The following is a 26,802-nucleotide window of genomic DNA, read 5'->3' as shown; positions in this document are numbered from 1 at the left end:
CCTTCACCAAGGTGGTACCATAGTGATGTTTCCCTCCCATCAAGCTCTCCTCTTGATTTGGATTTTGTTCTCCTCCCATGTCAGCACTTTGGTTCTACACTATGAGACAGACCTTCAAGAACCTGCCTTGCATCCATAACCCAGAACTGGACTTGCATTAACTCCCTGTCCCTTGTATATACAGCCAGGCTTCACTTGCCTAGCTGCTGGAGAAAGACCTCTCTGCAGCAAGCAGTGGTGACAGTAGCTCCAAGCAGCAGCAGTAGCAAGTTGACCCAGGGAAGGGCATTCCCAGGACAGAAGGCTGCAGGGATGACGTTGCAGGGAAGGCAGGCAAGCAGAACAGCTCCACCTTCGGAAGTGGGGGAAGGACAAGAATGGGAGGAAAGCCCGGGGCACAAGGTACGTTTGAAAAGATGGATTTTGGCTCCGGGCTTGAAGGTCAATTCGCCTCATCTTGTCTACAGTCTGTTTTTGAAGGCAACCGATCTCGGCACGGAAGATTCAATTACGGGCACAGCTTAACTGCTCCACTGCCTCTGATTATGCCAGGCGCGCGTGCCACTCTCTCTTCGCCTCGCATTTGTATTTGTTAAATGTCCTTATGCAGTTCCTGAATGTCAGCCTAACGCAACAGCCAGGAAACCTCGCAGATGCAAACAGACGGGACAGTTTTCGCCGGCCACGTTTCCTGGCTTCTCCTCGCGGTTACTTTGGGGCGGAGGGAAGGGCACTTTCCCCCCCTCCCCATTTTTTTCTCCCTTTCAAGCTGTTTGTCCGGCTGCGCCCAGGTGTGTAGAGCGCGCCGGCCTCTCTCTCTGGGCAGGTAGTTCAGTTTCTTAGCCAACCGGTGCGTCAATGAGAGCTTCCTTTCTGGTCTCAGCCTTACAGCCTGACCGCCAGGCCGCCGCCTCGACTTGACTGGAAGCGGCCACCTTTTGCCTCCACTCCCCTGCCTGCCTGCCTCCCGCCCGCCGCTTTGGGGGCCGCCGAGTTCCCGTTTCGAGCCGTTAATCTGGAGAGATCAAACTCGCTTCGGTTCCCGGACTCTGTCCTCCACTCACCCACCCTCTTTTATGCGCAGCACTCCCACTGCCTCCCCCTCTGGCCGAGGAAAGAATTACAGGTGATATTTTTTTTTTCCCTCGTCTCTTTTGCCTGCGCTCAACAGTGTGGCACGAAGCGCAGGTCGAGGCGGCAAGAAGAAAAAGGCCGGCAGAAAGGGGGAAGAGGGCAGGGGAGGAGAGGGAAGGCGGGGGTGGTGGTGTGTGAGGCGGAGAGTCTGCCGCAGAGAATCTGCCCCTCCAAACCACCCGGCCCCCTCAACCTCCCGCCCCTCGTTCCCTGGTTCTCCTCCCCTCCCCTCCGCCTAGTCTCGCCTCCCAAGCTTCGCTCCCTCGCCCGCCTGACCACAGTTCTAATTGGCTACCGGCATTTGACAGGCGGAGCTCGCTTCAGGACGTGGAGAATATATCCAGCATGAGTGGGAGGGCACAGAGCTAATTTCTGTCCCTGGGCAGAGCCCCGTTTCTTTCTTCCCACCCCTTGGCTTCCTCTCACACGGGCACGCTCGCTTGCAGCCTTTTCCTCTCCGCTGCCTCCTCGCCACCCCTTTTTTTTCCTTCTTTTCCCGGCTTTGGGAGAGCGTCCACCCGACTAAGTGAACCAGAGATCCAAGTATACATCTCTCTCTTTTTCTCTCTCTCTCCGAACGAGGATTATTCAGAGGTTGGCGCCCTTCGGAGGGTGGGACTCTAGCCCGGCACACAAAGACCTCCAGCGTTTCTTCCCAGCGCCTGCCGGCAGTTCAGCGGCTACGAACATCTGTATTAACTCTGGATTAGCGCCGAGTAATCTCGGAGAAGAAGGACGTCTTTCCTTCCCCCCCCCCCCCCGCACCCTACCTGCATAGCTCTTTCTAAGGCAATCGAAGGAAGCTCCTGATTCATGGCTCGCGGGAAAGCCAAAGAAGGGGATGGCAATTGGAAGAAATTCATCTGGAACTCGGAGAAGAAGGAATTTTTAGGGAGGACCGGAGGCAGTTGGTGTGAGTATCTGCTTAGCCGTGGTTTGCTTCTTTGTGGTTTGGGCTCCGTTTGAAAAAAATACAACAAGACGCAACCAGGCTGGAGGCGACTTGCGTGTGCCTGCGCGGTGTTAATGGATTTATTTTTTTAAATTTTTATTTTAATCCCATCCTTCTCGGAAGACTCAGGGTGGCTTACAATCTAAGCACAAATCAAATGTGCTTAGCAATAGCCTTCATTCTACGTATATGCCTGCTTATTAGGGCTTTCAGGCGCCCCCCCCCCAAGCGGCATTATTACAAAGTCAGCTTAATTGCCCCCAACAATCTGGGTCCTCATTTTTCCTACCTCGGAAGGATGGAAGGCTGAGTCAACCTTGAGCCTGGTGGGATGCGAACCTGCACTAATTGCAGGCAGCTGGTGTTACTTAAGGAGGCATTAGCCCACTGCTCCACCAAGGCTCTTTGATTGCGTGGGAGGGAAAAGTCCTCAGCCTCGCATGCCGGTGGGTTTCGCCGGATCGTCTGTCTCAGCACCTGGCTCACGGCGGCTGCTTTTCCTTAGCACAACTGGCGGGCCACGGATGCCGTCGCCGGGTGTAAATCTGGCGGATCAGTTTTTTCTTGCTCGGGTGGCTTGGCTCGTTTCCCTCGCTCCCCGCCCATCTCCCGTGCTGCTGTTGTCGGGTTTAAAAATACACACCAAGCCTCCTGTTTCCCAACCTTCAAAAAATCAAACCCTCCAGGACACGTTGTTTGGGAAGTGAGAGAGATGAGCCGACGGTCTTGTTGCCAACACGGAGACTTTCCAGTATGGCAGAACCGTTCAGGAACTGTGACAAATCAAGGAGGGCTGAGGGTTATTTTTAAGCCTCAGATGTGTGAGTCAATGGCTGAATTCATGGAACATGACAACCCGCCCCCCCCCCCGCGCCGCTAACCAAGACTAACGCTAACCGTGCTTAACGTGTTAACAGGAACTATTGTGTGAACACTGCCATCATTTGCTGCTTGTGCACTGTGCATGTAAAAAGATCAAATTGGTTTCTTCTTGCGGAATTAGCTTAGTGGTGTTGCTATGGCAGACATTCCTGGGAGGAAGAAACCTGGGACTCTGATTGCCTCTCTGCTTTCCCCAACCTGGGGTCCTCCAAATGTGATGCCTACATCCCCTGGTGGGCTGGGCAGGGTGATCAGAACTGACATTCAGTATCCTCGGAGGGCCTTCTGATTGGGGAAGGCTGGCTGCTTTGTCACCTTGCAGAGTGGACTTTCATCTCTGTACTGCAGCCTGTTGCCTCCGCACTAAAAGAGCAGCCTGTGTTTCTTTTCATTTTCTCTTTTCCCACCTCTCCTCCCTCCCCCCCCAAAGAAAAAGGTCACACTGAAGGACATTGATAGACAGAAATGCATCGTGACTGTAGGCAGGACAGAAGTGGGTAGGTGCCAGGAGAGAGGGGGTGCCCTGCTTCCCCCCCCCCTTTCATTACACTCCCTTTTCAGCACAGCAGCCACTGCGGCTGCTTTTGCCTTGCTCAGGAAGGACACCGCATGGGGAAAAGGACATACCAGTGAATGGGCCTAGTATTTCCTTTTGCTCCTCTAAAATAGCTACCAGAATCCTCGGGAATTGAGGACAAAAAGAGAAGGCTGGGACCGTTTTCTGGCCCATTAACTCCAAAGGGTTAAAAATGCATCAGAGCTCAAGGTTAGTCAAGGTGATACCTTCTGAGCAAAGAGGTAATGGTAGACTTGTTTGAGATCCCTGGGGAAGCAGAGCAACTGCATCAAGGAGAATCCTGGATTGGTTTAAGGGAGGATCCTTTGAATGGACACACATCTCTTGAAAAATCTGACTTGCTAGCTGTCCATACACCTTCACTGAGAGAGGAAGGTCTAAAGAGCTGCAGAGATAGGAGAATAAGAGAGAAAGGTCAGGTTAGGGAAGCAAAAGGAGTTTAGAAATAATAAACTCCTTGAAGGCTGTCTCTTAGCGACTAAACCTAGGTTGAATGAGACTTGAAAGTTCAGAACACACACACAGACCAAAACTATTTAATTTTTCACCCTTCCTCTTTACACTCACCCTATTTCCTGCTTGGTTGAGACATCCTTGCCCCAACCACCACTCTAGGAGTCAGGCCCTATTCATGACTCTGTGTTGCACAAGCCAGCTCAAGTGCAAAAGTCATTGTAGATTTTCAGAGACTTACCATTCAGAGGTTCCTTCTGCTCCCCTGTCACTTTTGATAATTTATAAAACAGTATTAAATTCAGAATAGGCACTGTTGTCTTTTCTTGCTTCCCAGGCTTTATTTTGAACAGGCTTTTTGTGCCAGCCAAGAATCACGAAATGCAGTTTATTTTCTAGTCTTTTGCAAGGGAAAAAGTCTTAACAAATCTCATGTGGATTGTGCAGAGCACATTCTGGGCCTTTTACATTACAGTAATATGCTAGATATGACTGCCCTTGAAGGAAAGGATAGGTTGCCCTTGAATCTCATCCAATCACTGCTGGAGTCTGAAACTTAAGTATCTCTGTAGATCCTGCAGAGTACGGTATCTAGAACATTCTAATCTCTTCTAATTTTTTTGTGCAAATTAGAAACATCAACGAACTATACCCAGGAGCAACAAATAGTTCTATGCAGTAAAAAAAAATGTTTGTAATAAATGAGAATGGCTGTATGAAATAAGAGCTTAGAGGTGAAAGAGAAAAGGTTAAGGTGCATATCAAAATAATCCACACCTTAGTTTAAGAGTTCTGGTTAGAGAGCTATTTCCACCTGCATTTGTTGCCCAGGTGCCATTTCATGGTTGAATCTTTAACCAATGTCATCTTGGAAGTGGCATAGCCAAAATTTTCAGGCTTAAAAATCCTTGAATCTGTGTAAAAGGGAAGGCTTGCAATACAGTATTATTCCCGTCATTACAAGCTACGGCTTAGTTCTGACCAAGTTGATCTAGTTCAATTATTCTGGGGTTACTGGTCTGTCATGTGATGCCCAGTTACTGAGGGGGACAATAAAATGCCCCTTACATCGCTTTCAGAGTGGTTAAACCAATGGAGGATCTTATCTTTGTACTAGATAGTGTACTGCTCTGTTGCTTTAAAAATGCCATGTCTTTCCTTTTAGAACAGAATTCTTCTATAGCCTCAAGAAGACAGTGGACCTTGAGGTTGTGGGTTACTATTAAGATCCTGATTAGGAAAGTTACCTAAATGCATGTCCCTTCACTGCCCTCCATATGCGCCACCCGTAGCAGCCTGCTGTCAGCAGGTTTTCTCTAGTTCATTTCAACAGCACCTCCTATGACTGTACTCTGGAAAAAATGCTCAAATCTCTCTGACGTCACAGTTATTTGCCTACTGCTGCCTGGTTACTATAGAGTGTGTTAAACCCAGGAGTGCTAAAACTATTGTGCTGCTGGTCTCTCTGGATTACTTTCATTTTTCCCTTCTTTGGTGGAAAAGCACCTTATTTTAATAGGACTTATCTCTTGCTCTGACCAGCTTGTAAAAGGAGAAACTTTTCTTTATATGTATTACTTATTGCTGCCCTTTCACAGTCATTCTGTACAAATGTTGGTTCCAAAGATCACTTTTAAAATGTAATTTGTAGCTTCACCGCCCCTTTTATATTCAAAAATTGGATTGCTAGTAGATTTGCACCAAGGCTTTAGTACAGCATGTAACACTGCTGCTAATCAGTTGAGATAATCCCTGTAAACTAAAAACTGATTAAACCAGATTTCAAAAACTGAAGTTCCCTGAAGCGGTATTACAAATAAAGTTTTACTCCTCTTCCTTGAAAAGCAGCAACAACTCCCCCCCCCACCACCCCAATTTATTCTGTTACGAAGTTTTGGGGCATTAATCTGACTGATTACAATTTGGTATTGTAAATGGGTGATTAATATGGGATAGCTTTATTAATAGATTATATAAAAAGCAAAATATGAGGAAGCTGTTGAGAACTGAGTCTTCTTAAGAGGATTTGAGTTCAAATAAATGTTGTGAAAGAGACTTTAAAAATCGAAAACAAGGAGTTTAATCAAGATAACTATTACAGCGAGTTGTGGTTTTATGCAGCTTCAGACGCAGAGATAATTCTAAAAACATACTTTAAGTTTCCTATGTAGGAAACATTCAGAATAATATGTGTAGATTTTAGATCCATTTGTAACAAAGTTGGGTGTAAGCTGGATGTGATTAATGTCAATAGTTGTCTCTTATTTATTATTTATTTATATGATTTATATTGTGCATTTTGTAGAGAAGTGCTCTATCCTCCTATGTTTTCCCACAGTAGCAACTCCATGAGGTAGGTTGGATTGAAAGAAAATGTCTGGCCTAAATTCACCCAATAAACTTTCTACAACTCTCCATGTTTGGTCCAACACCCTAACCACTACGTCATCTTCTTACCATACTTAGGGTCTACTCTATATATTCCCTATCTCTCGGTGGTCCAGTTTTGGAGTATAAAGCCATTAACACTGAGTTTGCTAACAAGAGTTATGTTGGAGCTGGGAATGCACTGCTCCTGGGTTCCTTTAGGGACACAGAGATTTAGCTAGGCATCATTCTAGTTCTAACAATATTGGCCAGTTTTCCCCAACATTATACTTTTTAGATGTATTGGATTATAATCCCCACAACCTACAACAAACAAATCTTTTCTAAGTAAATGTATTTAGGATGGTAGTTTCTATGAAAAGCACATGCTCGTAACTCATAACTTTAAAAAATTACTTCGTTCTGATCTCTTTAAATTTAGGTGCCATTGCTTGAATTTGCTATCTTTTCTTCATAGCAATTGGCTTTAATGTTGATTTTAATGTGACCTGCGCTGGTAATATTGAAAAGCTGGTGTTTATTCTAGTGGTCTAATAACCCTTTGTCCTTAATAGCAATATTTCTTCTCTCTTGTCACAGTTAAGATCTTACTCTTCTACGTGATCTTCTATGGCTGCCTGGCAGGCATCTTCATTGGGACCATTCAAGTCATGCTGCTAACTGTCAGCATATTCCAACCCAAGTATCAGGACCGAGTAGCACCCCCAGGTAATTATGAGGATGGCTGGGTAGGCTAAGTACGTCCCCTGTTGCAGTGGGATAGATATGGATTGCCTTTAGGGCTATGCAGGGTTGTAGAGGTAGGGTAATTACCTTTTAACTACCTCTTTCAAAAAAATTCTGTCATTCTCTATTGAGAGAGAGAAAAAAAATGAATAAGAACTGCTAATACAATCTTCCTCAAACTTGTACTGATCATTATATTGGTAAGAATGATGCTAATTGAAGTTTAATATATTTGAAGCATATCAAGTTGAGAAAGCTGGTTTAAAGTCAGGCAGATTATTTAGCAGTTAGGTAGCATCCTGGAAATATTACATTGCCTTCTGCATCATAAGGTAAGTTGTCCTCCCAGTTCTACATTTTCATCTGTCATATTATTATATAATTCATTCCCAGGCAAACCAGCTGGCTCAGGAATTCTGAGAGTTGAAGTCCATGAGTCATAAAAGAGCCAAGGTTGCCTGACCTAGGTAACCAGAGAAAGCTCCCCCCCACACACACACACACACCTTTTTCTGCATCTATTTCTGTTCTGGTGTCCTCCAGATATGTCTAATTATATCTGGATTAGAATCTGTTTGGTGCAGCTTAGTTAATTTTAAAAAACACACATAATGTAAGTTTATAATTAGGAAACATCTTCTCATTGTTCCTTTTCACATTATTAATTTGTACCTAAATGCCTAAATGGTAGAAACTGGGAAATGATATCAGTCTCCTTCCATTCCTGCGGCACTGCTCTGATTGCTAGAAGTTTTCCACCTGGTTAAAGTGAAGAGGATGGTGACAAGAGCCAGAGAGTGCCTGTAATGATTGACATATCTACACATTTAAACAATGGATTTGGGCAGGAAGTTTCAACAGAAGCAAAATAGGGATTTATAATGTAGACAGCCAATTGAACAGTAACATTGGTTTGTGATGGCATATGCAGAAGAGAATGGCTGTTTAAATCAGTAGTGGGAAATGACTTTGTATGACAGTCTGTCTCTGCTAAAATTCTCTTTTCCACCTAGCTGTTAAAAATGAAATGTCCTCAGCTCTTTCTTTTATTTGTCCATCCTAGAATGTATAGGAGAAAGACAAGAAGAAGTAGGAACCTATGTTGCAAAAAGGAAAGAGTTGTGTTCACTCAAATTTTAAAAAATATTTATATTTTCTGAGTATAGTATAGATTTCTTTAGGAGTGGCTTGATCCTAATCTTTTTTTAAAAAAAGAACTGTGGACAAGATATTGCATTAATAAAGAGGCAGAGAGAAGAGAATAAGAGATTATTTGATATAAACAGTATATATTCTACAAAATGCTGAGGATAAGGTATTCATTAGATTTTAAAATGTACCGGTAATTAAAAGTTATCAATAACTATAACTCTGCAATGGAATATCTATCAGATCCTGTGAATACAGAGGAAGGAACTGGAGCATTACAAAAAGATTCCTTAGTCAGAAATGGGGGAAAGTTTGAGAAAGAAACACAGTAAACCTGCCTTAATCATTCTACATATAAGTTGATGTGGAGATTCGTTATTACTCTACTAGCAATAATGATCATTCCAGAAGTCCAGGGTATTCTCGTTTCCAGAGTTTGTCACCCTTAAAGGATTTGACAGACTGACGTGAAGTCCTCAAATTTGAAAGTAGTCAGAATATAAATCAGGAAAGAAAGCCTTTTTATTGAATCTGATATAGGCATGCTTAGCATGGTCATACCTCATCTTCTGTCAATTTTGACTAAATTCAGATCAAATTTGTTAAGCTGAACTGTCCTAAATGCAACAGCATTGCATGAAGGAAGTGCTATTATGTCACTGGACTTTGATTCCTGGAGCCCTAATTCCAATGTAATATGTAAGACTTTTTGCTATGTGATACATGAAGTTATTGTATGAACCACTCGAATGTTCATGGAAGTGGCTACCTGACACACCTGGATTTTAATATAAGCTGCACAAATTGCTCAGAGTTGCTGTGAATTAGGCAGCATATATATTTCATTACTTATAATAAATTAACTTCTAGAAGAGGTGTTTCAGATGACCTCTGAGGAAGAAATAGCAAACCAAAGATGACTCAATTGAAAGTGGAGCCAAGAACCACGGTGGAATGAAGAGCTGGCAAATAGTCTGTCTCTTTGTAACTCTTCTCTGGATAAGGAAAGGTCTTAAGATTGCCCACAAGTGCTCCATACAGTTGTTCTTTGCATGAGCAGTCTCTGGAAGATTTGGAGCTCTAGGAGAAGAGGGAATACACAACTAGGGAATTGAAGGGTCAGTAAAGGACACTGAGTTTGCATACGTCTTTTTCTAATCATGTTCAGAAACTGATTGTTAACTTCTTTTCAGCTATTAGAAACCTTTGTATTCACAACTTTTATAGCAGTGAGTGAGTTTCTTTTAATCCTTAGCAAAAGAATTTTTAAATATACATTTGAGGATTTTTTTTCTTTTGGAACAAACAGCAGATGAGGGATTAGAACTCTGATTTTGAAAGTACATCTTAAGAGTCTAGATGTACTCGAAATAAAAGTTTGAAATTAATCATAAGGATACTTCCTGTGGAAAAATGCTTTTGTTTTGAGTTTTCTTTTTTTAAAAAAATCATGTCAGGCTGAGACTTTGAAGGCTGGATGTTAAAGGGAACCAAAAGGAAATAGAGTACAATTAGAGAGGAAGAACACTTAATTTGACTTACTAATAAGAACGGATCAAAATATTTTAACATCCCACATGCTGAAGGATATTTTTGAACAATGGACCCAGAAGTTAATTTTAAAATGTCTGCCATTATAGATAGACTGTATTGCAGAGATGTTATGGAAGAGGAACATATTTTACTGAACAAGATTGAGACAGAAACATAGAAAGAATTTGGCAGAAAAAGACATAGTGGTCTGCCTTTTAAGGTTTTTTATTTTAAAATTTTGTCAGATGATAGACAAGTGTTTACCCTAAGAATGTTTAAACTCAGTTACTGACGATTGACCCACCACCTCTGCTGGAAGTTAGTTTCAAGCTTCCCTTACTCTTTCTGTGAAATAATATTTTCTAGCATTACTTTTGTCTTTCCTGTCAGCCCCTGTGTTCTTGCTTTTTGCTTAATATTGAAAATCCTTCCTTCTAGAATCTCATTCACACCTTAATATATTTAAAGGTTTCGATCATGTCTCCCCCCTTCAATTATGTTCTCCTGGCTGTGCATATTCAGTTCCTCCAATCTCTCCCAATATGTTTTGTCCCACAGAACTTGCATCATTTTTGTTGCCCGTCTCTGGATTCACTCAGCTCTCCAGAACTGGACACAGTATTCTAAATGGGGTCTGACTAGAGCCCTATATAGTGGGATTGGGACCTCCTTTTTCCCTCTAGTGATACATCCCATAATTTTGTTTGCCTTCACAGCTGCCTGGCCACACTGTTTACTCATTTTGCAGTCATCTGCTATGAGCACACTTAAATCCTTTTCTCCTATTGTTCTGACTGTATGCACAATACTGTACCTTGCCAGAGGATTGTTTTTCCCTACGTGCATGATTTTACATTTAGAAACATTGAACTGCAGTTTCCACATTTTTGATCAATTTTCCAGCAATGCCAAATCATTTTCCATGTTACAAATACCCCAAAGGAACATCAGCTCTATTACATACCTTTGAGTCATCAGCAAAAAGACAAACTTCACCTAGCAATCCTTCTTTATATCGCTTACCAGCACATTGAACAGAACAGGATCTATGACTGAGCCTTGTTATACAATGCTTGTGACTGGTCTCTATTGAAACAGTGCCCCAATAATAATCACACACTGGGATCTATCTCTGAGCCAACTTCCTACCCACTGAACCACCCAGTGGTTAAGCCCTAGTGCCTGTTCAATGTTTTACAAGCTCATTATGTGGAACTGTATCAAATGCTTTGCTACAATCCAGATAGGCTATGTCCACAGCACCTTCGTCCAAACATTTGTGACTTAGTTAAAGATGTCAATCAGATTAGTTTGACATCATCTGTCTCAGTAAAGCCATGCTGTTTTGGGTCCATCAAGTTGTGTGCTTTTAAATGTTTGGTAATTGTTTTTTTCAGGAGTGATTCCATTAACATCATTACTACAGATGTTAAGCTCACAGGTCTATAGTTTCCAGATTCTTCCCTAGCTATAATGGATGGGTACAATATTAGCTATTCACCAGTTCTGGGGAACTTCATCTGTTAGAAGAGACAGGTTACCAAGATCAGTTAATAGTCCAGCAAGTACACCTAGAAGTTCCCTTAGGATTCTGGGATGAATATCATCAAGACCCATTGCTTTATTAAGCTTTCAGCAGGCTAGCTCACCTGAAGCCTCCACCTCTAAAAACCCTGGAAAAGAATCTGTCCTGATAGAACTAGTATTCTCCAACCTGTTTTTGTACTGGCATCTACTTCTGAAAAGCCTGAGCAGAAGTATTTGTTTAGATCAGGGGTCGGCAACCTGAAAAAGCAAAAGAGCCACTGGGAACCGGTTCCATCACACATAAAAAAAAGTGGGAGACGCGCGCGTGCATCCACGCACGCGCATGCGCATAAAACAAAATGTTTTGCGCATGCGCAAAATGTTTTTTTTCGTGTGCGTGCGCATGGATACACGCGCGCGGTTCCACTTTTTTTTATGTGGACGCACCTGCACGCCAGCGGCGACGGGTCTCCGTGGTGATGGGCGCTGGGTTGCGGCGCCGCCTTCAGCCCGGGCATCGCCGGAGCCACCCCCGAGACCTCCAAACTGCCGCCCGACCTCCGCCCGAACACCAGCAGGTCTCGACATGGGTGTTCGGGCAGAGGTGCGTGCGCAGCTCCGCCCGAACAGCGGTTTGGAGACCTGCTGGTGCCGGTGGACGCACCTGCACGCCAGCGGCGACGGGTCTCCGTGGTGACGGGCGCTGGGTTGCGGCACCGCCTTCAGCCCGGGCATCGCCGGAGCCACCCCCACTTTAGATGGTTTGCTACAGCCAGGCTTCCCTTAAAATAAAAATTGTTTGCATTTTTTATTTTGGTGAGTGAACAGTTTTTTTCTTCGTCTGTCACTAATTCATCTAAAAAAAGTTTTATCTCCCTTTTTAATAGATGTAACCAGTTCCTCGTCTTTCTGTGCTTTAGCAGCACTAATAACTCGTTTTGCTTCCTTCCGTACATTCCTATCTACCTCTGTGTCAGCTACACTTCTGCCATTCTTATATTTGTATATGCTGATTTTTTTCTCTCCTTTACTATTCTATGTACATCTGCTGTGAACCAGGGTAGGTTTCTTTTTCTTTTTCTTTTAATAATGTGCCTCACGTAGAAGCTAGTTGTCTTGAAGATGGCAGATTTTATCGGTGCCCACTGTGTACTGAGTACTGACTTCTGTCACTTTATGCTACCCTTCAAGTATATATTTTAGATACTCCCCCATTTCAGTAAAACTTTGTTCGCTTAAAAGTCTAAAACATTAGTTGTAGTCTATGTTATATCAGTTTAAGTTTTATCTTTATCTTTATCTTTATTAGACTTATATACCGCCCTTCTCCCGTAGGACTCAGGGCGGTTCACAAGGTTTTTAAAATAACAATACAACAATTACAAAATTAAGAACAGTTAAAATGATTATATTTAGACCTTGAATAAATATAAAAATATAAAACCCCAATTAAAATCCAATTAAAACCCCAATTAATACTCTCAGTCCAGGCCAGAAAGCTCAAAGAACCAAGTCTTCAGGTCCCGGCGGAATGAGCGAAGGTCAGGGGCAGTCCTAAGCTCTACGGGAAGCTGGTTCCAAAGGGCAGGCACACCCACAGAGAAGGCCCTCCCCCTGGGTGTTATCCGTCGGCAATCTTTTACCGGCGGTACCCTGAGAAGACCCTCCCTGTGGGAGCGCACAGGACGAAGGGAGCTTGATGCTTGCAGCAGGTGCTCCCTCAGATATCCTGGACCCAAGCCATTTAGGGCTTTATAGGTCATCACCAGCACCTTGAATCTCACCCGGAGGGCAACCAGAAGCCAATGCAGCTCACGGAGCAGAGGTGTTACATGGGAGTATCGGGAAACCCCCATCACAACCCACGCGGCTGCATTCTGCACCAGCTGAAGCCTACGAGTGGTCCTCAAGGGCAGCCCCATGTAGACAGTGTTGCAGTAGTCCAATCGGGAGGTCACGAGCGCATGAGTGACTGTGCGCAGGGCATCTCGGTCCAGGTAGGGCCGCAACTGGCGCACCAGGCGAACCTGGGCAAAGGCCCCCCTGGTCACGGCTCCTATATGGTCTTCAAAACTGAGCCGCGAATCCAGGAGGATGCCCAAGTTGCAAGCCCTAGCGACAGGGGGTAACACCTCACCCCCCATCATTAAAGGTGGAATGAACTGGTTAGTCCGAGATGCCGGTATGCACAGCCACTCAGTCTTGGTGGGATTGAGACGAAGCCTGTTTCTCCCCATTTGCCAAACCAAAGGCATTGATGATCACTGTAACTTAAGTTTTTCCCCCACCTCAACTTCTGGTACCCTATCTCCATTTGTCAAAACTAAGACTAGAATATGGTCTTGATGGGCATTTTACTAACTGTTTTAGAGAGGCATCATTTAATGCCTCTCATTTAATGCCCCAAATATCTCTGCTCCTGCTTGTAAGTGCAGTTGAAAGATTCCAGTTAATGTCAGGCACATTGAATTCAACCATGATTATAACCTCTCCTTTTATTGCCATCTGGGTTATCTCCTCAACCAGAATGCTATCATAATCCTTTGAATGTCCTGGCAGCCTATATATGACACAGTTCTGATTGCTGATCACTTTTTAGTTGTAAGCAAACCCAGAAGGTTTGAAGTAAATCATGTTTTTTCTGAATTCGTATTGCTTTTATGCCCTCCTTGACAAATGGCAACTACACACACACACACACACACACACACACAGAGAGAGAGAGAGAGAGAGAGAGAGAGAGAGAGAGAGAGAGAGAGAGAGAGAGACCTTTTTAGTCTGTCTTTTTTGTATAGTATAGCCTATTATACTTACATCCCAATCATTGGAATCCCTGAATCCTGTAATTGCAGCAAGATTCAAATTATACTTGGATATACCAGATGTTAGTTCACAAAGTTTGTTGCCTAAACTGCAAGCACTATTGCACATGGTATGGTACATACTATCAAAAGCTTGATTTTTCTTAACTGAGATTGAGATTGATCTCAAAGTGGATTGAAAAATGACAGGCTACAAGCATGATATAAAAACTGGACATATAATTGAAGCCCACTGATATATTCATAGCGAAAGTGGATATACAGTCCAAATAACAAACCAAAAGAATGACGTGGATAACTTTCATATATTAGATTTACAAAAGAGACTTGTTAAAACTTTGAAAAATTTTGTGAGAAGGGATTAATAATAATAAAATAAAATTCTAGAACATATTTTGAAGAGACCAAAGATCAAGATTGTTAAAAGTAACAGGAAGGCATATAAAGGTGGCTTATTTGATCAGGGTTAAAATAGGTTATTATTTCTGGTACGCCTTCGTGAACTCTAGCTGATCAAGACTAAATGACAATGCTTTAAGGATTTATTTATAGATAAGAGATTAAATATGGGAAAAGGAGATCATGCGTTGTATTTTAAAGAAGGCAATAAGTTATTAAAATTGTTTATACTTGTGATGAATGGGAAAATAATTTATATATTTCTTTGGTCTTTTTTTACTATATTCTTTTTTTCTCATTTTTCTTTCTAATTTTCCTTCTTTCTTTTCATTTTGTTCTATATTTTTTTACTTGTGACCTAATGCGATACAAATATGCACATGATAGCATTGGTATGATCACATCACTAAACATCACCCACCCCACACCCCTGGCCTTCATAGATTACTATGCTTGGTTTTCCATCCTCCAAGTAACAAGAGAAATATCTAAATAGGAGCTGGTAGGGAAATGTAGCAAGAAGCATATTGGCAAATTGGTGTTATATGTAGTTTTATCCCTACAGTAGTTTTCAATGGATACCACAGAAACTGTTATTCATTTTAAAAAGTATTCTGTACATTATATGTAAATAGTGTTTGAAACTATTCATAACAACTGTCTTGACAGTATATACGTTCCTATACCATAGTCACTGATATTGTAAAGTTTATAATATCAAAACTCAGGAAAAAAATTCAAGACAGAATTCAATTTTCTTCTAATATCAAAAGTCATCTCTATACATATTTAGTATTTTATTGCTATTGTTTTGAAAATATTAATAAGGAACAAAAAAGAACAGAATGCAAAGATAAAAATATATACATTTGATTTATTTTTATCCTGCTTTTTATTATTTTTGATAAAATAACTCAATAAAAATGAAAGAAAAGCAGAGCATGCTAAAATGTCTGCCTAATCTATTCTATTGTTATCTACTGTTTGCATCAGTTATCTTTATTTGGAACCCATCAATTCATGCTTGAAATCACTGCATTTATTAATAGAATTACCCATCAGAAGCTCTTCACTTGGCTTCATTTGTGACTCATGGTTCTTGAAACCACAGTACTAGGAAGAGAAATACTCTAATCCAGAGATAAAACTCAGGGACTATCTGTCAGTTCCTTAATCTAACACTTGCATAGAACAGTTGTCAAGTTAGACTAGAGCCTTCTACGGATATCTCACCCTGATAGAAGAATGAGTCTTTTGTAAGTAGGACCAGTCTGCTGCCACCGCATCTGAGAAATTTTCTTTAATTACCTGGACCTTCAAGCACAGAGTATGCCTTACACTCTGTTGTGTAAGGTGCCAACTCCAATCATATGGGGACTAATTCAGGCAATACTCACAAGAAATATGTAACAATATGCTTTTAATTTGTCTCTAAAATAGCCTTACAATTTGGAATGATCAGTGTGTGCATGTCTGTACGTAAATGTATACATTTGATTTGCACTGATTTGAATAAGCTATTGGCACAATATTTATTTCCTGAATCTTTTTCAACATTAGTGTAACTTTCTCATCCTGTTTCTAACCACATAGCCATACTGCATTGTTGGCGTATGATTACAGAAAAGGGTAGGGCTGCAGGAAGGAGTTATTCTTGTTTGCCCTTTAGCAGTACCAAGCAAGAATTATTTATTTTTATAGCCGTAGCCATGCAATGCAAAGTTACAGAAGGTAAGAAATGAAGAATTAAATTGCTAGGTTTCAGCATAAGATCACCTGAGACAAATAAATTACATAGGTTTACTGTTCTATGTTTAATAGTCAGGATTTTGTCAAGCAACTCAATTTCTTCAAATATATTTCATTATTAACCAAATGTAAGTTTTACTGTAATGGATAAATCACAGAATGAATATTTTTACATCAAAGACAGCTGCTCCACTCTTGCCTAGTATTAGGCTGTAGGTTGGGGACAGTGAAGGGGTTGTGGTGTGGGTTGAGAAAGTTGTGGGGGTTTCAAGGGGTGCTGCATGGGTCAGGGAAGGCACAGGGGTGGGTAGCACAGGTCAGAGGAGTGCATAGGAGTGACATGGGCAGGGAAGAGTTTGTGCGGTTCATTCCTCCCTGTTCTTCCCTTCCTTTTCCAGCAGGCAAGTAAGTGACTGCTGCTAAGTGGCAGAGGAAGTGAGGGATTGTGAAACTGGCTGGGAAACATTAAAAGTGGAAGATCACATGACTACAGCAGCAGCCCAGTATTTCAGTAGCACTGAAGCAGCCAAAACTTTCCCAAATTTCATTTCCTTGGGAGTGATTGGTCTAGGATTTTGACACATTCTGTAAGGTTAGCCCCTTTGAAGTATCTTGGTTCAAAAAATGTTGCCGTGTGATGCACCATTTTACTCAGGTAAAGGTCATGACAATGGCAGTTTTAGTAGTATACAGAAACACAATGACCTGGGTTGATTTGTCTTTTCTTAATGTAATAAATAAAGATTTAGCTAAAGTGGCTGATCTATATTTATTATATTATATTCTGAGAAAAAGGAGAATATAAAGCAGCCTTCTCTAGTCTCATGTCATGTCTGTCTATGTCTCTGTCATCTATGTCTGTCTTGTCTGTTTGTTTGTTTGCCTGCCTGCCTATCTGTCTACCTACCTACCATATCTATCATTAAAACTCTGATTTCATTAACCTTTAACTGGGCAAAATGATGTACCATAGAACACAACATTTCAACCAAGGTACCTCAAATGGGCTATCTTACTAAATGCATCCAAAATCCCTAACCCATGGCTCTCATGGAATTCAAATTTGGCAAAGTTTATAAAACATTTTGTGACATAAACATTATCATAAAGTAATTTACGACATAAAACAAGATGTCATAAAACATTTCCTGTGGTCAACTGGTGATGTTTTAGTGTGCTCTGCAGTTCAGCATGGGCTGCTTTCAAGGTAGATACATCTCTGAATGTCTTCTTGAATTCTTAAAAAAAAGTTTCTAGTACATTAGAAACTCTGCATTTTTGCAGGCATCGAGAAACCTGGTAAGGAAATATCTCTGAACTGATGACCCAATGGGGTCATGGGTTTTCCAGTTGCATATATAATATAATCTCTAGCCATGGGACTAATGAAAGTTGTAGTCCAACCCATGAGGAATGAGTAAGACAAGTGTGGAAAGAGTACGCAGGATAAATTAATCCCTGAATGAAGCCTTTCCCCACCCCCAAATGGGAGCTGAGAGTTCCAGACAATGTAAACTATCCAGTGAACTGATTGCACTGGACAAACAATATTACCTTTGTATCTGGCCAGCATCCAAAACAATCCAAGTATAAAGACGAGGTCATCTAGTTTCAACTTCCCCCTTCCCTCCAGTTATCCCGGTGCTTCTATTGGTCACTGGTTTGCATGTACTTGACATGCAAAACACTGGGTTGCATCAGATACCCTCCTAACTGGAACACAGAATCAGTTCCTTTGGAAAAATGTAATTCAGCCACTATACTATTAGCAATGCACAAATCATCCTGTGTTCCTTCCTATACTTTCAAAGAAATTAGTCATTAAAAGAAAAGGTATACATAGCGAGAAATAATGTACAAGAAAATGTAGCCAGGGTATCCTTTTTCCCTGTATGTGGAATGTCAGTTCAAACTAGCTTTCATTGCCTGTTGAATAGACAGGGACCTGGATGGGATAGGATGGGAGCTATGCTCTGAGTGTACTGAAATGCTGGGAGCTGAGCTGTCATTGGCTTTTGCACAATATGGACAGGATTATAAAATAGTCATTTACAGTATAGTAATAAATTAAATCATTTTATTGAAAGTTCCTAGGATTGAATTAAAAAATCAGTAGTGTTGGAAGCTGCTTGTAAAGTACTATTTCGGCGGTCAACAGAATTAGCCTGCAACACTGCACCACTACGCACATAAGTACTATTTCTACCTTATGTGTGTAGTGGCGCAGTGGTTAAGAATGCAGTATTGCAGGCTAATTCTGCTATCTGCCAATTGACAGCAGTTTGGCAGGTTGAGTCTCCCCGGCTCAAGGTTGACTCAGCCTTCCATCTTTCCAAAGTTGGTAAAATGAGGACCCAGATTGTTGGGGGCAATGTGCTAATTCTGTAAACCATTTAGAGAGGGCTGTAAAGCACTGTGAAGCGGTATACAAGTCTAAGTGCTATTGCTATTGCTTATGTTCTACTAAATAGCATTCAAAAGAGTGCATATTTTGCATTTTTATATCCAACTAAATGCTTGAGGAGAATGTACATAAAATTAACATATGCTTTGTGTGACTGAGGCTGATGTGGAAACAAGGCAATACAGTCATAAACTTAAGAAATTGAGAAACTTGAAATTTATAATTGATTTACTTCTCCCATCATCCATACAAAGCTTTGGATACGTAGTAACAAAGGCTGACTGGTTGACTAAATTATTGGCACTAACTGAGTATCTGAGTAAACTGGGGAAAATCTGAGAAATCAGTCATATGCTAGCCTTTCTCCAATCTGTAAAATATATTTGGAAACTAGAATGTTATTGCTCTGGATTATAATTTGAACTACTGTACAACACTATTTACAGTTATATTGTAGATGGTATAACAGTAAACAAAGTTGTAGTTCAAATAATCTCTTAAAGCAGACATGTCAAACTTGTGACGTCACGTGACGTCGCGCAATGTATTGGAGCTTTTTCTCCATTGCCGGCAATGGGGTGGGCGCGGTTTCCTGATGACATGTCCAGCCCGCGGGCCAGGAGTTTGACACCCCTGTCTTAAAGTATTTGTAGCTTGGTTCTTCACACATACAGCTAGTCCTTGCTTAGCAGCTGTCCTGTTTGAAGTTATGATGGTGCTGAAAAAATAAATTTACAGCTGGTTTTTGCATTATGATAGTTGTAGTATTCCTGTAGTCATGTAATTGAGATTTGGTGCTTTGCAACTGGAGCTTGTTTATAACCATGTCATTGGCCCGCAGTCATCTGATGACCATTGGCAAGCTTCATAGCCAGCTTCTAACTAGCAGAATCAAGGAAAGCGCTCCCAGCCAGCATGGCCTTCAGCTCTCCCCAAATTTAGTATATGTGGGGGCGGTGGCATACAAAAGCAGAATTTTCTAGAGTGAGTTTGCTGATTAATTGCAATACAGGATAGTGATGAAGGGGGGGGCGTTATAAGTAGGAATCAGCAAATTAGATAGTGGTTATTTTTATTAGTATACCCTGTTTATTTTCCTCTAAAACTTTCAATTATTTCCCCACCTCAAACCCCAGTCTACTAATTGCTGTACTTAATGTTTTATTTGAAATATATTTGATGTTGGGATGCATACACAAAGGGCTGGGGAGGACACTGCAGTTTATATCAGCTGCCTATATTCATAGACTTCAGTTCTAAAAAAATAAAATTCAAAAAAGTTCACATGTGCCATTTTCACATACAGCAACCTAGTCCAAATGCGAAGAATACAGGTAGTCTTCGACTTACGACCACAATTGAGCCTAAAATTTCTGTTGTTAAGTGGGACATTTGTTAATTGGGTTTTGCCCCATTTTATGACTTTTCATGCCACAGTTAAGTGAATCACTGCAGTTGATAGGTTAATAAGCTGGTTGTTAAGTGTATCTGGTTTCCCCATGGACTTTGCTTATCAGAAGCGATTACATGATCCTGGTCATAAATATGAACCAGTTGCCAAGCATCTGAATTTTGATCACATGATCACGGGGATGCTGCAAAGGTTGTAAGTATGAAAACCAGTCATAAGTGACATTTTTCAGTACTGTTGTAACTTTGAACAGTCACTAAACAAACTATTATAAGTTGAGAAATACCTGTATGGTGCCTCTTTTCAAGATTTCCTTTGATATAAGGACATTTAATAATAATAATAATAAGTTGAAAGGGACCTTGGAGGTCATCTAGTCCAACCCCCTGCTAAGGCAGGAAACCCTATACCATTTCAGACAAATGGCTGTCCAGTCTCTTCTTAAAAACTTCCAGTGTTGGAGCATTTACCACTTCTGGAGGCAGGTTGTTCCACTGGTTAGTTGTTCTGTCAGGAAGTTTCCTGAAATTTGCCTTTAATACGATACATATTTCTAAATCACAGGCTGGGTGGCCAGAGTCTCTGTGCTAGGACTTTGTGGTCAGCAACAAAAAGGCAGGCAGAAGAGAAGCAAGAAGATTTAAACACTGTGGATTGCTGGTTTTCAGTCAGTTGATAGAAGAGAGTTTTCATCTTTCTCTCCTGCTCTTAGAAATGCTTCATTGCCACAAGTCCTCTTCGTTGGTTTCTCTTCCTGTAGGTTAACAGCTATTTTCCTTTTCCTTCCAGGATTGACAACTGTTCCCAAAGTCCTTAAAATGGAGATTTCTTTCAACCCTTCTGATCCAAACTCATACAAGAAATATGTAAACCTAATTGAGACATTCTTAAAGGATTATGAGAGTAATATTCAGCAAGACGTCAATTTTGAGAATTGTGGCAGTGAGTAGATGTTCTTTTTAATTTGTTTTTGTTTGATCAATCTGAAAGTTTGTTGATGGTCTTAAAGCTAGCAGTCTCTTTTGTATCTAATATTCCAACAGTGGTCTTGAAGAAGCTTCTGTGTAAAAAAAAAACAAGGTTCCTATAACCTTCAAGGTGTTTATTTCTATGTGCAATCATTTTTAAATATACTCAGACTGAGAAAAATATATGATCAGTAGCATTATATGCTTTGGTATCGGTGCGCATTGGGATGCAATCACTGGCAAAAATTATCCTATACCAGTCGACAGAGATGCAAAACTATAAAATACATGTTAGACTTCTATTCTGTTTAAAAATAAAATGGAGGAGGAAATCTATTACCCTCTTAAGGCAATAGCCATTATATGTTAATTTTAAAAAATGTGGTATTGACTAAAATGTGTATAGGTATTATTGACTTCTCCTTCTTTCTTTCCCAAACCACACCATCAGATGATCCTTCTCCTCCCAAAGACAGAGGACCTTTTGATGGCTCTCCAGGTGCTCTGCGATCTTGCAAGTTCTTTCGCGATTGGCTGGGAAATTGCTCTGGCTTAGAAGATCCAAATTTTGGTTACCAAGATGGCAAGCCATGTGTCATCATTAAACTCAACAGAGTTCTGGGTTTCATACCTAAGGCAAGTATTACTTTTCTTTTTATAAGATACAAGATAAAAGAAGGTAACATGATTTCATAGGAAAATAGTGTTATCTCAGCTTGGACAAGTTTGCTTCTTTCTCCCTCTTAATTGAGAACTGTTCATCTACTGGTCATCCAGTGAAGCAATAATTAATACAGTCCTTGAAGAACTTGGAACTCCTGATAAATAAAATGGTGGTGATTCTATACAGTATTTTCATCAATCAATCTAGTAACAAAAAAGCAGTGAAATACCTCTGGAAATAACTGTACCTATTGTCTTATTTGGATATTTATTTTTTTTACAAATTTTAATATGTGTTGTAATGTAAACAGATATTCTAATACTCAGTTAAAACAAAATCACCATATTTTGAGAAGGAAGGAATAATTTATTACATCCTAAGGCCATGTAAAGACACTGGGCTTGATCTAAATTTAGCCTTGGTCTATTATTTTTATTATATCCTACAGAATGTTCTAAATGGGGTGATTAAAATTCTAATCCAGAATAGAAGACACTAAAGTAAGATACTGAAAACATTTTAAAATCCAGCTCTGGATTTCTCTATTCTGGTTTCTTTCTTTTCTCAACTGAACCCTTTAATATCATATATTTCACATTCCCCTATCTTTTCTCAGATTTTTAAACCAGTTCTGGAGGTCTGCTTCTATCTGTAACATGCTGATCATATCTTTATTTCTCAAAAAACACTGTTAACTTAGAGAAATATATTGGATGTAATGAGGTTTAACCAATATTGCTGGGAGCAATGTATTGGTCTAAGTTTTCGCAGCTGATATTTGTAGGGCAGTATTGGGGTTTAGAGTTGTGTCCATGGTCTAGACAACAGGCTTCCTGATATTTCACTGACCACACAGATCACCTGGCCCCTGAAGACGCCATCAGTTACTAGTGAAACATCAGAAAATCTGCTGTCTAAACCATGGTCACTAAACCCTAAAGCCCAACATTGCCCACGTGCTGGGTGTTTCAGCTAAAACCATCCTTGATCGTTTGATTTCTACTTTTTCAGAAGCCCACTTAGCTGTCTAACCCAATTTCCTCAGATAGAAGTGAGAGCTACCTGCATAGAACAAGAGATAGACAGGTTTGGCCACAGAATAGCAGTGATTAGGGAGCAGCAAATGCAGAAGTTGTAGTTTTGCTGAATGTAAATTCAAAATTTCACTAATTAATCACACTAATCTTTTTTCTTATCTTGTCTTTGTGGATTATGTGTGTGTGAGTGTATTTTTTTTGTAAAACTTATATTAGTTCATTACACACATATACAAAATCTATCCTTTCCTTTCCTTTCCTTCCATTCCCAAGGCAGCTTCACTTCCAAACTGTTAAACAACTGCTTATAGAAAGTATAATATGTGGGAAATAAATGTATTGAATATAGGAGTTATTTATTAGCAGCAACTTGGAAATTTGTTAAAACTTTTTTGAAATGTGTTTCTTTTCCTCAGCTTCCACAAAATTATTCCATCCCACCTGAGCTGCTGGCAAAATATAATCCCAATATCATTCCCATTCATTGCATGGCTAAGGTAAAACAGTTAATCTTCTTAATGAAATGTGTTGTCTGTAAGATCTATCTCAAAGACCGTCCTGTTAGTTCAAAATAGTACTGATAACTAGGATCAGGTCTTGGAATCATATCTGCTATTAGTGCTAAAAATACTGTGATGGCTCCTGTCTTGTGCCTTAGCCATATCAAGTTCTCATTCTTAGCTATGGAAACGTTCTTGAGTTGAAATTGAGGTAACAAATAAGTGTTGCCTTCACGTTAATCTTCAGAGGCATTATGGTGATTGTCAAATAAGAGCTGAAATCCAAGATAACTAGCAGCTATGATACTGATTTGCTTCTAGGAGCTTCTCCTCTGGATGCATGCACAATCTAAGGCATAGAGTCCATAAAAAGACATTTTCTGGCATCAGATATGAGGAATACTCTCTCTAGGTTAGTATATAGGTAGTCCTGACTTAGCTACCATTTGTTTAGCAACCATTCAAAGTTAGAATGGCTGAACAAATGCTAGTTACGACTGTTCCTTGAAGTTACAGTGTCCCTATGGTCACCTGATAAAAAAGTGGGTGCTTGGCAGCCTGCCCACATTTATAAACGCAGTGTGCATTTCAACATGCAGAAAAGAATGGGGAAAGCGCTGACAGATTACAGACCATTGGACAGCCCTAGATGAATTCACAAGGCAATCATGAAAACATCTATCAAACAGCATAAAATCTTTTATGAATAATATTTATCAGGGTCTCATAGTGCTCAGGTGCTTCAGAGTCCATAGGAGAGCAAAAGTAATACTTTTCTACAGTAACTTAAAAGAGCAGTGCTACCTTGGGAGAAGTTGCAACTGCTTTACAATGTTGCCAAAGAGTGAAGCCAAAGAATTCAGCCTTATTAGTTATAAATTCCTTTTGTAGGGTTAGAAAGCTAACTCAATTAAAGGTCTACCAGTGGCTATTGATTTCTCTGTGGCAAATCTACATTAAAATGCCTACTATAAGAATGGTTATCTATAACTATAACTTCCAATATTAGATTTTATCTTTTCAGTGAAAATTCTGGGAAAAATACCAAGAGACAGCTGTTGCTAACATGATGTACTTGTGGCTTTCCTAGGAAGCTTATAGATAGTCAAGGAAGCTGAATGACAGTTAAGGTTTTGATTTACCTAATAGTTTCTTCCAATGCTTACATATAGCAGTATGCACAGTATTTTGAATTTGAAAGATTTTGAAGTTGAAAGATACAGATGGGGTAAAAGCAACATCCCCTTCCATTTTAGAGGCATATTGTCCGTTAAGCTGGAAATTTCATTTAGTTAATGATTGCTATTATTTTTATGACTATTCATTCTAAATTTAATGGTGTTATTGGAGACCAGCTACGTTGCATTGGGAAGCTCCTGTTTTTAAGATCTATAGTGATTGTGGATTTATGCTCATTGTAAGTAAAAAAAATCTGGAACAATAGGGACTCTAGTGGCACAAAAAGTTATCCACGTTAGTTTCAAGTAGACATTCACTTTGTTATGTGAGTATATGTTTCTTACTTTTTTGCATCATCTATGTTATTGTAATGCGTAAAAAGAATCTAAAGTTTTAGTGATTCACTCAATCATGGAAACTTATTTTAAGGCAATTAAGGTTGATGGAGACATGACTATTTTAATTATCTGAACTCACTTAAAAGGGTACTGGAAAGATGCATAATTGGATGTTTACTTAGTTAGAGAACAGCTCAAGTTGGAGCACAGGTCAGGAAAGATGCTTTTTTAAAATATGTTTCATTTATTTTTTTAGAAAGAGGAGGATCTGGACAAAATTGGCCCTGTGGAATACTATGGTCTTGGTGGCTATGGTGGCTTTCCTCTACAATACTACCCATATTATGGCAGGCTCATTCAGGAGAAATACCTTCAACCCCTTATAGCAGTACAGTTCACCAACCTGACTACTGATATTGGGCTGCGTATCGAGTGCAAGGCCTATGCTCAAAATATTTACTACAGTGACAAAGATCGTTTCCAGGGACGTTTTGATATGAAAATTGAGATAAAAAGCAGCTGATCATAAGCACAGTTTTTTTCTTCTTTTTTCCTCTTAGCCATTTAAAAAGTATAAAAAGAGACAAAACTACTAGTCTTGAACAAAACTCATACATATGGGACCTACACATAATCTATATGCTTTACACTAGCTTTCTGCATTTAAATAGATTAGAATGTAAACCTAAAAGTGTAGCAATAGTGACAGATATTTATTCTATTGTAAATGATGAAAAACAGAATTGAGCCTTGGGATATGCCCATTTCTACTGTAAATTATGATTCCATAACTGACTTGTAGTAAGCAGTGTTTCTGCCCCCTAAGTATTGCTGCCATGTTAATTTTATTTAGTGTATAGTACTTTAGGTGCATTATTCTGGTCATTTTTCAAGCCATGTATTATTGTACTGTTTTCTACTTTCTGTGAGCATAGATTTGCTGCACAAGGTGTAAATACTCAGTGGGATTAAAACTGGCACAGTACTTTTTTTTCATTTTTTAAAGATTTTTTAAACTTTTTTTTTTCATATACAACTCAAGGCAGCAAACATACCTAATATCCCTTGCTCCTATTTTCCCCACAAGAACATCCCTTTGAGATGAATTGGGTTGAGAGAGTGACTGGCCCCAAGTCACCCTTCCAGTTTTTCATGCCTAAATGGGACTAGAACACACAGCTCCTTGATTGCTAGATCACCTTAACTACATCAAACCGGCTCTTTTGTTTTGAAAAGGTAAAGGCCCAACTGTGATTATTCAATAGCACTCCATGAAGCTTCCCCCAACTTCTGTTCCTCAGTAGTTACTAAATTAAATGTGGTGGCAGGGAAAAAAATTACTTTAACTTTGAAAGTAATGGAGAGTAAGTGATCCTGTACTGTGCTTTGTAGCAATTGGTGTCTTTTTCTTTCTCTTTCATCCTACCATGTTTTAAAATTGTGTGTGACATCCATGTCAGCCTATCAATTTCATTAGTGAGAAGAAGAATTATTTTGCTTTGTATATTCTCTTCTTTTCCTGTGAGAAGCATCACATGCTGTGGTGCTCTATTGAATGTTTTAACCATTTTCACGGTGGAAGAATTTTATATTTATGCAGTTGTACAATTTTTTTTCTGCAAGAAAAAGGTGTAATGTATAAAAATAAACCAAAGCCACATGTCTAAAAATAAATCTTTATTTTGAACTTTGAGAAGCAATGCAGTTATCCCATCAATTGGTGTTAAGTGTTGTCTGAAGTGCAAAACTCTTTGTTCTAATATATGTAATAGCCAGGAGTTCAGTGCTCTTGTGGGCCTTGTATTTCATTCAGGTTAAACACTGGACAATAAATGAATAAAGATACATTTCCCATTCTGCAGTTTGTTTTTTCTAAGCAGTTTTACTCCACAGTGTTCTGTTAGCTGTCTAGGATACTGAAAAAGTATTGCACCTGCAAAAGAAACCAAAACAACGTAATTGTAGAATATGTGACACACTGACAGAATCATATTTTGGTTCTAGCAAGCT

The 26,802-nt window shown here is 40.1% G+C and overlaps 3 protein-coding genes across 7 annotated transcripts in view; 1 reads left to right on the top strand and 2 right to left on the bottom strand.

Moving 5' to 3' along the window:
• CCDC181 (coiled-coil domain containing 181) overlaps positions 1-26,802 on the bottom strand; it is a 289,422-nt gene that overhangs the window by 159,348 nt on the left and 103,272 nt on the right. The gene's annotated exons all lie outside the window — the stretch shown is intronic.
• Positions 1-26,802, bottom strand: part of NME7 (NME/NM23 family member 7) — a 108,382-nt gene that overhangs the window by 8,681 nt on the left and 72,899 nt on the right. For 4 of the 5 annotated variants that reach the window (XM_081327284.1, XM_081327283.1, XM_081327285.1 and 1 more), the window contains one exon: positions 26,493-26,725. The exons of the other annotated variant lie outside the window; for it this stretch is intronic. In XM_081327284.1, the coding sequence (XP_081183410.1) occupies positions 26,693-26,725 (33 nt within the window). In that variant the 3' untranslated portion in view covers positions 26,493-26,692. Of the gene's footprint in view, positions 1-26,492; positions 26,726-26,802 lie in introns of those variants that run through there. 5 annotated transcript variants of the gene reach the window in all.
• On the top strand, positions 1,521-26,665 carry ATP1B1 (ATPase Na+/K+ transporting subunit beta 1). The gene is made up of 6 exons (XM_081327289.1): positions 1,521-2,047; positions 6,966-7,094; positions 20,896-21,048; positions 21,526-21,710; positions 23,192-23,272; positions 25,049-26,665. Exons 1-6 carry the CDS (start codon positions 1,948-1,950, stop codon positions 25,313-25,315), a joined length of 915 nt encoding a protein of 304 aa, XP_081183415.1. The 5' UTR covers positions 1,521-1,947; the 3' UTR covers positions 25,316-26,665.

Source organism: Vipera berus (genome assembly GCF_964194415.1).
Source record: "Vipera berus genome assembly, chromosome: 4".
In the NCBI taxonomy this organism is placed as follows: domain Eukaryota; kingdom Metazoa; phylum Chordata; class Lepidosauria; order Squamata; family Viperidae; genus Vipera; species Vipera berus.
This window is presented reverse-complemented; position numbering and strand designations above follow the sequence as displayed.